This window comes from Cynocephalus volans, chromosome 10 (assembly GCF_027409185.1).
Source record: "Cynocephalus volans isolate mCynVol1 chromosome 10, mCynVol1.pri, whole genome shotgun sequence".
In the NCBI taxonomy this organism is placed as follows: Eukaryota; Metazoa; Chordata; class Mammalia; order Dermoptera; family Cynocephalidae; genus Cynocephalus; species Cynocephalus volans.
The window spans coordinates 4,554,057-4,566,467 of NC_084469.1; the positions used below are offsets into that span (position 1 = coordinate 4,554,057).

At 53.5% G+C, this 12,411-nt stretch overlaps 1 protein-coding gene across 1 annotated transcript; it reads right to left on the reverse strand.

Moving 5' to 3' along the window:
* Positions 1 to 464: 464 nt before the first annotated feature.
* IGFBP4 (insulin like growth factor binding protein 4) lies at positions 465 to 12,170 on the reverse strand. Its single transcript, XM_063111467.1, has 4 exons — positions 11,572 to 12,170; positions 4,501 to 4,658; positions 3,619 to 3,753; positions 465 to 1,715 (listed from the first exon to the last, which is right to left on the reverse strand). The coding sequence occupies exons 1-4, from the start codon at positions 11,918 to 11,920 to the stop codon at positions 1,581 to 1,583; spliced, it is 777 nt and encodes a 258-aa protein (XP_062967537.1). The 5' UTR covers positions 11,921 to 12,170; the 3' UTR covers positions 465 to 1,580.
* Positions 12,171 to 12,411: the final 241 nt, after the last annotated feature.

Genomic DNA, 12,411 nt, shown 5'->3' on the forward strand with positions numbered 1-12,411 from the left:
AGCATCAAATCTCAGCACAAACCCCCAGTCAGGAAACTAGGCAGTCAGAGCTGTGGAATGTAGAAGTTTACCCCTTTTCCCCAAGTGCGGGGCACTGTCCCACCCCCGACTGATTTAAATAAAATCTAGATGCAAACCCAATCTGACTGATGCCCTAGGAAATGCCCCAGCTCCACATACCTGCTGACTCCAGAAACAACTCTAGCCCAACAGGGCTGTCCTTGGTCACTCCCTCCCTTTAGAAGCCATTGTCTGCCCACCAGGAGTCTGAGCACAGACAACCCAGACTTTGGAGACAGGGAGCCCCCCAGGAAGAGGCTTCAGGGAAGAGGAGGATGGGCTGGCTGCCCTTTGCAGTCCTTTACATATAGACAGGTGCCTGACATACACACGGTGCCCACCTCCCAAAATCTTCCCCCCTCTCTACCCCCGTTTCTAACTGTAAATAAATCAACCAAACACAGTTATCTGGACATTTTTTGGTTTTGTACTGTTTTGTTAAAAAAAAGAAAAGAAAAAGAAAAGACATCATGGCCAACTGGTAGGTTCCTAAGTCTCTTTCCATCCAGTCAAGCCAGAAAATGGCCAGGGGAGCAAGGAGGTGTTGGGTGGAAGGTGTAGGGGAAGGAGATACGGGAAGGAGGCAGAGCCACAGGCACTGAGCCACTGGAAGGATGGGGTCATCCTGGTGACTTCATGGCTATGACCACAAATGGGGTAGGGAACAGGACCCAGGCAAGCCCCCTCATTCCCCAGCACATGGGTCCTCTTCTCCATGAGGCACATTCAGTCCAATCCTGCATTCTTTCTTCCCACCCTGACTGCTCAGAGAGATGGGCCCCATCCCTCCCCCACAGCAGGGTCTCAGCTGCCAGGCAACCAGCAGATTCCACAGCACCCAGACCCAAAGGTGGGCTTGTCTCTGCAGGCCCTTCCCTCCTGGAGGAGAACAGAGGGGACCCTGGCAAGCCTTAGATTTGGGAGTGGGCCTGGGTCTCCTGACCATTGAGCCATTTGCTACCCCTCACCTTCTCTATGGCTCCCATCCTCTGTCTACATTGAGGGGAGGGATGATGGTCAAGGTACACATCTCTCTTCTCTGACTCTGGGAATGAGATTTTGCTTCTCCCACAGGATTGTGTTCACCTTACAGGAGTGGCCCCACATGCCAAAATCAGAGGAAGTCGGAGTAACAGCTCCCAAGGCTGAAAACTAGAGCTGACACATAGTATGTGGTCAGTAAGTGTTTTTAGATGGCTGGATGAATGAATGAATGGGTGAATGGAGGAATGAGTGAATGGGTCCAAGACCAATTTGGAAACACACCAGGGCTCCCCATTGCCATTCTCAGACCTCTTGGACTATCTAAGCCCAAAGGACACTCCAGGCTCTGGCTCACCCCAAGGGCACACCCATGCCCATAAACACACTCACACACACACGCATACACACCCCAAGGGAAACTTCTGGGCCAGAGGCAGAGCCAGGACTCAGACCCAGACTCCACTCCAGGTCAGCTCAGCAGCCTCCAGAACATGGGGGTAGCAGGGGACACTGAGCCCCCTGCCTGCTGGTAGAGCTCACTCTCGGAAGCTGTCAGCCAACTGGTGGCAGTCCAGCTCCCCCTTTGGCTCCAGGCCCCCTGGAAGCTTCACCCCGGTCTTCCGGTCCACACACCAGCACTTGCCGCGCTGCCCATCCAGGGCCGGGTGACACTGTCAAGACAAGGGCACAAGGGGTCAGTTCCCAGGCAGGAAAAGAGAAATCCCAGGCAGCCCACCCTAATCCCAGCTGAGCCCCCAAGTCAGACAGTGGCTGCTCCAAGAAGGCCTCTGAGGGCAGAGGATCTCTTGTGAGCATAGCTCCTCTGAGCTCACTGGAGTAGGGAGAAATTTGTCCAAGAGGGAAAGGTCCAGAGAGTTTCAGAAGCAAGACCCTGAGAAGGCCCTGGAGTTTAAAGGCACAGCTGGATTTGAAAGGCTGGGTTAGAGATGTTTCAGGTATGTGTTCTGATTGGGTTGAGACTTTAAGAATGGGATGAGAGTTAAGAGCCGGATCCAAATTGGGGTTAAGGTAGAATCAAGATAACAGTTGTAATTGAATTAGGAATTATGACTAAAACTTGAGTTGGGTGATGGTTAGAGCCCAGGTCAGAAACAGAATTGGGATAAAGATAGAGGTCAAAGTCAGGCTTCCTGAGATTGGGTCAGAATTAGACAGTGGGGTGAGAAGTGGGCAGACAAATATTTTGGCGTCAGAATTAGAGTTGGAGTGAGGGTGGCTCAAGGGTCAGCACTGGTCTGGGGATAAAGGGTCAAGTTTCAGAACTTTCACTGGGATAAAAATTGGGGAAGAAAACATAGAAATCTACAATACAAACAGTGAATCCTATGTAAACTATGTACTTTAGTTATTAATAATGTATCAATATCGGTTCACCAATTGCAACAAATATACCACACTAATAATGTAAGATGTTAATGATAAGGGGAAATGAGGGGGGCAGTACGGGAACTCTACTTTCAGCTCAATTTTTCTGTAAATCTAAAACTGCTCTGAAAAATAAAATCTTTTTTTTTTTTAATTACAGGAAAATGTTTTAAAAAATTGGGACAAGGATAAAACCAGTGTTGGGATAAAGGTTGGAGATAGGCTGAGCATTGGTTTCGGGGAGCCCTCTCTGGTCCTCCACTTATCACACATCTCCACACTCCACATGCCATCCTGGGATGTGCAGACCCAGGGGCAGCCTAGCTAGGCTTCTGCTGGCTGAGTGGCAGCCCATGTTGTGCATTGGTTTATAGTGCATGGAGTGGGAGATTTGTGTGTCTATACCCCCAAAGACCCGCAGAAGGGGATCCCGGCCAGGGCTCCCCATGCCACACCCAGCACAAGGCAATCCAGCACCCTGGCCACATACACCAGAAATGGGCTGGTGCAGGCCAACCCTGCGGAACATCCCAGCCTCCGGGGAGATTGTCAGGGGACCTCATCCAAGAGCATGAGGGAATATGGAAGTTACTGCCTTTATGTCTTCTCCCTACCCCCTCCTTCCTCTGCTTCCACTCAAAGTGCCTGTCTCCAGCCATGAGATCTGGCTTCACCTCCATCCTTGCTGTAGTCCAGGTGGTTCTGCTGCTCAGTCTGGGGGAAGGGGCAGGATGAGTTTCCTCCTGGACTCCTCATGACTTAAAGCCCTGCATTCCCAGATAAAACCTCAGACATCCAGTGATGGGGAAACTAGTCGCAGGAATGGAGTAGGGTGAGTGAGAGAGTGTTGAGAGCCAGAGGTTGGCAGGGGTGCTAGGTCTACACTACAGATGGTGAATCCAGAGGTGATGGAAATCACCCTGGATGGAGAGGCGGGGTCTGCCATTAACTGGCTCCGTGACTGTAGGCCAGGCTGGGCCCTTTTATTCCTCTCTGGGTCTTGGTCTCCTCATCTCCGAAATGAGTGAGGTTCTGAGGCTTTTAGGGTTTAGGGAGGTTCCCAGGGGCTAGGTTTGGATTGCGGAGTTTCATCCTTCCTGAGATCTCCATCCTAAACACTCAGGTGGAGAACCAGGAATGCCCCTGGAGCTAAGGCCAGGGCCGAGTGTGCAGAAGATGGAGACCCACCTGCTTGGGGTGGAAGTTGCCGTTGCGGTCACAGTTGGGGATGGGGATGACATAGAGGTCCTCATGGGTGCGGCTCTGCGAGGCGGCCAGCCGCTCCAGCGCCCGGTGCAGCTCACTCTGGCAAGAGCCCTGGGGCTGGAGGAGGGAGAATGAAACTGCTTGGCAGAAGGAAGAGAGGCAGGAGGACCAGGTCTGGAGTCAGAGCTAACGGGGACCTGAAGGTCAAGGCCTGGAGGCTGGGCAGGGCCCAGTGAGGTGAAAGGAAGGGCAGGGTTCAGGGAACACTGGCAGGGAGAGCAGAAGGACACTGAGGGGATCTCATGCCAAAGAGCTTCTAAAAAGGAAGGCATGAAATGAGGGGATCTCGTGGGGGAAAGGGGCTGTGGAAACCTACGGAGAAGGCCAGAAAGGGGGATGATTTCTAAGCAGGAGAGATAGACAGTTGTACAATTAACAACTTGTAAGACCCAGGCAGGATTCCTCAGAACCACCCATCAGAAAGGACATTAGCCAGACCCTGGAGCAAGGTCCCAAGGCTCCATGCTCTGGCCAGCATTAACCCTTTAGTTACTGAGAAGGTTTGGGGTAGGGAATCCAAGAGATGGGCCAAGAACCCACGGGGCTTGGGGAAACTGATTTTTACAAACCAGTACAGAAGTATTTCAGTATTTAACAATCACTTCTGCTGTACCAATGTATATAACGGATGAGGAAAAAGGAATTCCAAGGAAAGGAATAAGGACTCTCTCTGGGCCTGATAACACATACTAGGTCCATCTTGCACACAGTAAGTGTCCAAAGAATGTTTGCTGAATGAACATGGTTCAGATCTGATGGTGGTGTGTGTGTGCACATGCACATTTGTGAGTCAGAGGTCCTCACCATAGGCCGAGTGTCCTCCCGCGGCACCCCAATGACCTTCATCTTGCCCCCACTGGTGCTCCGGTCTCGCATTTTGGCAAAGTGCTTCTGCAGGCACCTGCGGTCATGGGCGCTGCAGGGGCTGAAGCTGTTGTTGGGGTGGTCACCCTCATCCTTGTCTACAGTCAGGCCAAGAGAGAAGAGGTCAGCACCAGAAAAGACAGGTCGTCACACCACTCCAGCTTCCCACATGCTCCCTCCTTCTTGAGGATTCTCCAGCCTGGCACTGGAGAAGAGTAAGGGGCCTGAGGGGGCAGGAAGAAACGAAAGCAGACCCCATCTCCTCTCCACTCCCCCGGACCTACTCAAGAGAACATTCCTCCTGAAGTCCTTGACTTGTCCCTCACCCCAACCAAGCCCCAGATGAGTCACCAGCTACAGCTGCCCAGGTGGCAGGAGGCTACCCTGGGCGCTGCAGGGAGGTCTGAGGCAGGCAGAGGGGCTCCCTGTCAGAATTGGCCCCTCCACTCAGCTCCTCCCACCATCCCCCTCTCCATCTGCTCACTCTTCCTGTCTCCTTTCCTTTTCTTTGTAGCATCTGGCAGAGCCAGCCAGGGGATCCCCAGGGCTGTCAACTCTGCTGACCTTCTTCCAAATGGCCAGAATCAGAGTTTCCATGAGTGATGAGAAATCTGGCCCAAAAGGCTCTCCTCATTGGCTGGCTGGGAGAGAAGAAGTGGGAGTTGCTGTGTATGCCTGCATGAGAAAGCCTCTGTGTGTGTGTGTGTATGTGTGTGTGCGTGTGCGTGTGTGTGTGTGTGTGCGTGTGTGTGTGTGTGTGCGTGCGTGCGTGCGTGCGTGTGTGTGTGTGTGTGTGTGTGTGTGTGTGTGTGTGTGTGTGTGTGTGTGTGTGTGTGTGTAAAACACCCTGTGTGGCCCCAAGACCAAGAGAACAACCTCATATCCCTTCAGTCCCCCACCTGGAAGTCTCCCATCCTTAGACTTCAGACCCCATCCAAAGCCCATGTCTGTTGCCCAGAGCCCGGGCACCGGGGATCTGGAGATGGAAGTAGTGAGGCTGGACCCTCACCCTCTCTGTGGGATCTCCTGAAAGCTCTATCTGAGCTCAAGAAAACCCCCTCCAGAAGTCCCAGAATTGTAACCACTGCTCCTCCTTCCAGGCAGCCAAAACAGGAATACAGGGCTGAACTGGAGAAAGAGACTGGAAGACCTCTTCACCAATCAGAGGCACCTCTGAAATGCTCAGGTTTGGAGCTTGCTCCCGGCCCAAGTGCAAAGCCCCTGCCAGCATTCCAGATGTTGGCAGCCAGACAGGAGGTTACATCTGGTTTGCGTCAGGATTTTTTTTCCTGAGGAGTTAGCAGGTTCCTCTATGCATGGCAGCAGTCCCAGAACTGCCTCTGGGTCAAATGGTATTTTTCCGCCTAGCCAAAGCTGGGGGGTTGGTTTTCTTTCTATTCTCCTAGTTTTGGGGGTACAGGGGGAAGCATGTGGATAAAGGGAAACCAGGCAAGGAGGAATCTAGATCCTCAGAAAGTCTTTGTTAAGATTCCACACCAAAGGTTATTTAAAAAATTGAGTCACCAAGATTCTGTCACAGGTGGAAGGCTGGCTTCTAAGCAGAATCAAAGGGAAGGAATAAATGTAGCAGACAGATATAATGCATCCTTCTGCACATTTAACAACCCTCAAGACCAGAGGGGACTCCAGTCCCACAACAAGTTCCCGAGAGTCAACCTAAGAGAAGACACTATAGCAAGACTTCCCAGCCAGTGTAGGCAGCAAAAGAAGAGGTAGATAAACTTCAGGAAACCAGGATTGTGCCAAGGGAACCACAAAAAGATGGACCTTGAGCTCTCAGTTAGGAACCAGAGAAAGATCTGGGCTCCAGACCCTTCCTTGGAGACCCTCCCAAGGAACCTCTCTGGCTAAAAAGACCCAGACTGGCCAGTGACCCCCTCTCTTCTTCCCCCCATCTTGCACAAAGCCACAAGGCTTGTGGATGGTGTCACGGTGTTTCAAGGTGTAGGCTGGAGCTGGGGGATGGAGAGAAAGAGGAAATGGAAGTCCTAAAAGGATTAGAACCAAATCTTGGAAGGACAGAGGCTGAGCTGAGATGTGAACAAAGTCCCCACCATCTTACCTGGGTAAGGCTATAGGGGATCACCAAGACTTGTTTACCACAGCCCAGGGCACCACCTCTGGGGGGCAACCTCCCAACCTGGAAAGTCTTTATTTTCCTGAGTTTGCTTTCTTTTAATGACCATAAGAGAAAACAGTACTTTGCACAGTGACCCTTGTTTATCTTGGTAAACAGGCAGAATGTTCTCAGGTTCAAGAAATGCAAGGAGTAAAGAAGAGTTTTCTAAAGAAAAGGGCCACTGTGGGAGGTAGAGAGCACCCCCCCACACCCCACCCCCAGAGTTGTGGAGCGTGAGAGTGGTAGAGGCCTCAAGAATCTAGAAGGATATGGAGTAGAAGCTTGACTACAACTATGCTTTCCAGGCTTGAGTTTCTGAGTCGAAGTTCACAAATGACTGACCCTCAGGGGATGACTAATGGACATTAGGGATGTTTACCGTTAAAGACAACTGGATACACTCACAGAAACTGAGGCTACATGGGGCATAGGGTGAGCCCAGGAGCATAGCTGATGTTCTTGCATTGGTATACCCCATGCCACACAGAAAGGGTTATCCAGAAAAAGCCGAGCCAGCAGCCTGCCTGGCCTCCCCTCGTTAGTTTCCCCACTGCCCAGGTCACTTATCCCTAGGTCATGTGTAAGCTTAGAGTAGAACCCACCAGATAGGGAGAGTAGCACCTTACTCATTCTCATTGAGACATGGGTACACAGAGTAAATCCACATCTGCCCACTCACACACAGAGAGGCTGGAACCCAAGAATCACAAACGTATACTATCACGTGTCCAGACACACACTGGTCCATGCATGCACATCCACATGCACTCAGGAACTCTGACCCTGCCCTGGTCAGAAATATAGGCCCAGTCTCCCTGCACCATGTTTTGTTGACTTTCCATTTAATCTCTAACTTTTCCTTGGCCAGCCTTGCTTGGGTGGCAGACTGAGGACTCACCCCAGGATCCACCGCTGGGCACTTGGTTTGGGGGGTTGTAGCATTGAGTATCTTGAAAACATTAACCTTCCTATCTCTAAAATTGGCTGAATACTTGCTACCTTCCTGGTTGCCCAGGAGTTCCAGCCACCTGGTGCTGCTCATCCTGGGAGTGCCCTCTGGAAAAATCCCAATGTCCATGGGTTCCCCTCTGAGCAGGAGCTGGAGTCAGACCTAGCCCCTCAAAAGGTCTGACCACTGAAAACCTGGTTTGGGAGATGGGGTTTCCAAGGTAGGCTAGATCTTCTCGTCCAGCCCCCTGCTTGGAGCTAGGCCAACTGATATCCAGCCACAGGGAAATCCTTGGTCTTTGCTGCAATAGCAGAGGAAGGGAAGGAGCCCAGAGAGAGAAGAGGTTGCACAGCTTTGGCACCACAAAGTTCATGGTGAAATTTTGGCTTCAAAGTTCATAGTGAAAGTTGGAGGACTTCCTCTTTCCTGCTGCCTGATTTCACCCCCATAATTTCTCCTCAACTCCAGCCCCTGCCTCCTGAGAGACCCCAGGTTGTGAGCTGAGTGGGCCCAGACACAGAAGTTTCAGCCATGATCCGGAGGGTCACCCTCCTGCCCTTCCAGAAAGGTCTTTTCCTTCTTCCTCTGGACCCTGGCTGGAGAAGTCAAGACCACCCATGTTGGGTACCAGGCTTTCTTTGAGGTCTGGCTCAAGGGTGTCTCCCTCACGGTTGTGCCATGCTGCCAGCCTCAACTATAGAGTCAGATAATCCAAGTTCAGCTGCCCTTCCCATGTTGACAGCAGCAAAAGTCACCAAAGTCCACCCCACCTCCCTCGACTCCTCTGAATGTCCCCCAACTTTGCTCCCTTGCCCTATTGTCCCCCAAAGTCCCAGCATCAGCTTCTTTATCACCATCCCCATCATCCCTCCGATGTATTGAGCTCTTACTCCATGTCAGGCACCCCAACCCTGTGAGGCAGGTCCTATTGTCATCCCCATTCTACAGATGAGGAAACTGAAGTAGATTGGGTGGAGGGGAAGGAGGAGAGACTTATCTCTGCAGCTCCTACAAGTACGTCTTTAAGTGGGAAGACTCCTGATACCCGAGGCACCAATAATTCTGGCTTTGCCAATATGAAAGACAGAATGGTAAGTAGCATGGTCCTCCCTCTTCCCTCCCACAAGGCTCAGAATTTCTGGGAAGAAGGCTGGCCGGTTGGCTCAGTTGGTTAGAGTGCAGCCTTATAACATCAAGGTCAAGGGTTCGGATCCCTTACCGGCCAGCCACCCAAAAAAAAAAAAAAGAATTTCTGGGAAGGCCCTGTTCCCATGACATGACTGGATTCCCAGTATTGAAGAAAGGGGGACGATATTTACTGCGCTGACTAAAAATTAACCCCGGCTCCCTGTTCCCTAACCCTGTCCCAGAGGGACCCAGAGCCCAGTTCAGGAACTCCCTGTCCACATGCTGATCTTCCCACTGTCCACTCCCCCAGATTCCATGAGTTGAGGGTCAGTACCACATGACTAACTGTGGACTTCTGATACACATGCCCCACCCCCACCTCTGGTGGCCTCAGCGCTGTTAATCCACAACCTGGCTGTCTGTGGAAAGCTGAGATGGCGAAGGGGACGTTGGCTGGAGATGGAAGAGGGAGACCTGCCCAATGGACAAATAGAAGGCAGCTGGACCAAGGCAGGCCAAGGGACGGGGCATGCCAAGTGGCCACTTGCTGAAGCTCAGCCCCAAGAGGAAAAGGTAGAAAGAATAGCCTGATACCCTCTACCAAACTGTTCCCAGGCCAGAGGGCCCAAGCCTTGGAACCTAGAAAGAGACAGTGTAACGCTAAAGAGGATAGTGGGGAAAGGGGCTGAGCCTTGTTCATCTGAGCTCACTAGAGACCCTGCAGGGCTGCTGCACAACTCTAGGGGGTGCTTTTCACATGTGCAATGTGCGATAGACTGTGACAGCAGAGTACTTCTGTGATGGCTAGGATGTGAGAGGGCACGGGCACAACTTGCCAAGTAGGTGCCTAGTTTCCCCAGGATTCCTGGGCTTCCTCTTCTCCCTCTCCAGATATCCACATCCACTACATGGGTGGAGTACAAGGCAGGGAGGGCGCTAGAGACCCTGGCTCTATAATCCAAAGGGAATGTAGACACCTCTTAAAGCCAGTTTGTATTATGTACACAGGACAATCACAAACCATTCATGCTATGTCCCCCCGCCAAAGTCCTAGGGAATCCAATTTTCTCCCACTGCAGGATGGGGTGTTCCTACTCAACCAGTGGAAAAGACCCTCTGAGGCTTTTGCCTTGTGTTCAAGATGGTGAGAGGAGGAGGCTACCAGCCATCCTTATCTGGTGTCAAATACCAGCTGGCAAGTGGAGGATGGAGATTCAAAAGGAAAGTGGCCCCATTGTACTCAGGGAGCTCTCACTCCCAGTCTCTGTACCCTCCTCTCCCAAAGGCACTGGCATATGTGCCCCAAGATCAGTGACTTACTTACTCCCCCAGGACCCCCCCTTCCCAGATATGTGCTGGGTGCCAGGCTGGCATTTCTCCAAGAATGTTTTCTGCTGACCCATCTCTCCCTGCCCAAGGGCAGGAAGAGCAGAGAGGCCCGAGGCCCAGACCCCTGGGGTCCACCTCCTTCCTGTTTTCCCTGCATCCTGCTCTCCTCAGGCTAACAAGCTGCAGAGGTTTGAGGAAGTGGATCGGTCTGGGACCCAGGGCAGGAAGCTTGGGGCCGGAATCCCAGCATCCGGACTGCAACAATGGAAGCTTCATGTACCAGGAAAAGAGACAGACATAGACAGAGGCACAGAGAGAACAAAATAGAGGCAGAGATACAGAAAGGCAGACAGAAAGATAGATCCTAAAAGTAACAAAAAAAAAAAAAGAAAAGAAAAGAAACAGAAACAGTGACAGAGACACACAGAGAAAGCAACAGAAAGAGACCCAGAGGAAAGTGAGAGAAGCAGGACAACAGAAACAGAAAACAAAATAAGGTAGAGAAAGAAACAAACTGATCATGGCAGAAGACACTGGGGAAAAGAGAACTCAAGAACGTTATTAGTGAAACTAGAGCTTGAGAGACAAAGACGGAAAGAACAAAAGAACAAGAGAGACTGAGAAAGATTCTAAGGAGAAACTGAGAAAGGCTCACTGAGAAATGGAAGAAGAGAAAGTGTAAGAATGAGGTTAAGGCAAAGAGCCTTCTGAGAGTCTCCCCCACACACACCGCCACCCCCTACCTCCCTCTCCTCCCCCCGCCCCCGTCTCTACTCCCTATCCCACACCCACGAGGTTTCTGCAGCTCTGGGCTAGGAGCCAAGACTTCTCTTCTGCCACCTCAAATGGCACCTGCCAGGAGGAAGGAGCAGGATGCCTATATACCAGAGCAGGCAGAGGCATCCAGGCCTGGCAAAGAGACCTCAAGGTGAGTGGACTCGGGACTTTGAGGAAAGGCAAGCCTGACGCCCCTCAACCCCAAAGACCCTCTAATTTGTATGTCCCACTCCACCATGAGACGATGTGGAAAGTCCAGGACCTTGCTTGCTCCTCAGACCCCTAGGGTTTCTCCTGTGGCCAGAGTAAGGGCGGACCCTGGATCAGTAACAGAAAGTTGCTCACCACACACCCCACCCCCACCCCATCCTCCGGTTTTCTGGCCCTAGACGGCTGATTTGACTGCAGCGGGTCACTTCGTTTGTCCCTCTTGCACCAGCAGCCAGGCCTACCATTGAGACCCCTCTTCCCAAACAGGCACCCGTGAGAGGTTTGAGATGGAGGGATGGGACAGAGTCCCCCTTGACGGTGGCAACAGGCTGCTAGGGACTGGCTACCAGTTTCCTTGGCTGAGACTGTCCTGTGCCAATCGGGCCCTGCCACGTACCTGCCTGCCTCGTTGGAGTGGGGAAGAAGCTGCTGGGAGGGGAGCGCGCTAATGAGCGCTGGGAGGACAGGGGTACCTTACCAGAGGGCTGCAGGCTTTCCTGGATGGCCTCGATCTCCGCCAGCTCCATGCACACGCCTTGCCCGTGCATCAGTGTGTGCAGGGGCTTCTCCACACCTCGGGGCGGGTAGCAGCGCAGGCCGGAGCCGCAGCGGGGAGTGTACACCCCGCAGGGCATTCCCAAACCCAGGGCGCAAGTGGCGCAACAGCCACAGCCCGGCTCCCGCACCAGCTCCTCGCAGCCCACGGGGGGACGGCAGCGCGCCAGCTTCTCCTCGGAGCAGGGCGGGCAGTGGATGGCTTCGTCGCCCAGGCTCGGCCCAGGCCCGGCGGCCAGCAGCAGGGCGGCCACGAGGAAGAGGGGCAGCATGACCGGGCGAGGACGGCGCGCGGGCACGGTGCGCGGGCGGGGAGCGCGGGCGCGCGGCGGGGGGCACACGGCGGCGGGCGCGCCTGGAGGACCCGACCGGGAGGGCGCGCGGGAACGGGGCGGTCCCGCCGGCGGACAGGGACCGAGCCGGGGAAGTTAGCAAGCGGGCCGGAGCGAAGCGAGCCTGGCCGCCGAGGCGCTGCGCCGCATCCTCAGCCCGGCCGAGGCAGGAGGCGGGCGGCTGGGGGGACAGGGGCCTAAGAGGCTGCCCGGGACCGGCTCCCGCGGACTTTATACCGGCCCCTGGCCACACCCCCAGCGCCTTCCCAGAGGTGGGGAGCGGGAGAGGCGGCGTTAGGGGGAGGGGGCGCTGTCCTGAGCATCTGAAAGTCCTTTTCTGCCGAACAAGGAAGCGGTGCAGTTTGGAAACCGTGGCAGGCGCCCAGAGCGCTTCTGAACCGGAGCCCGGGAGGGCAGACCAGGGAGACGGG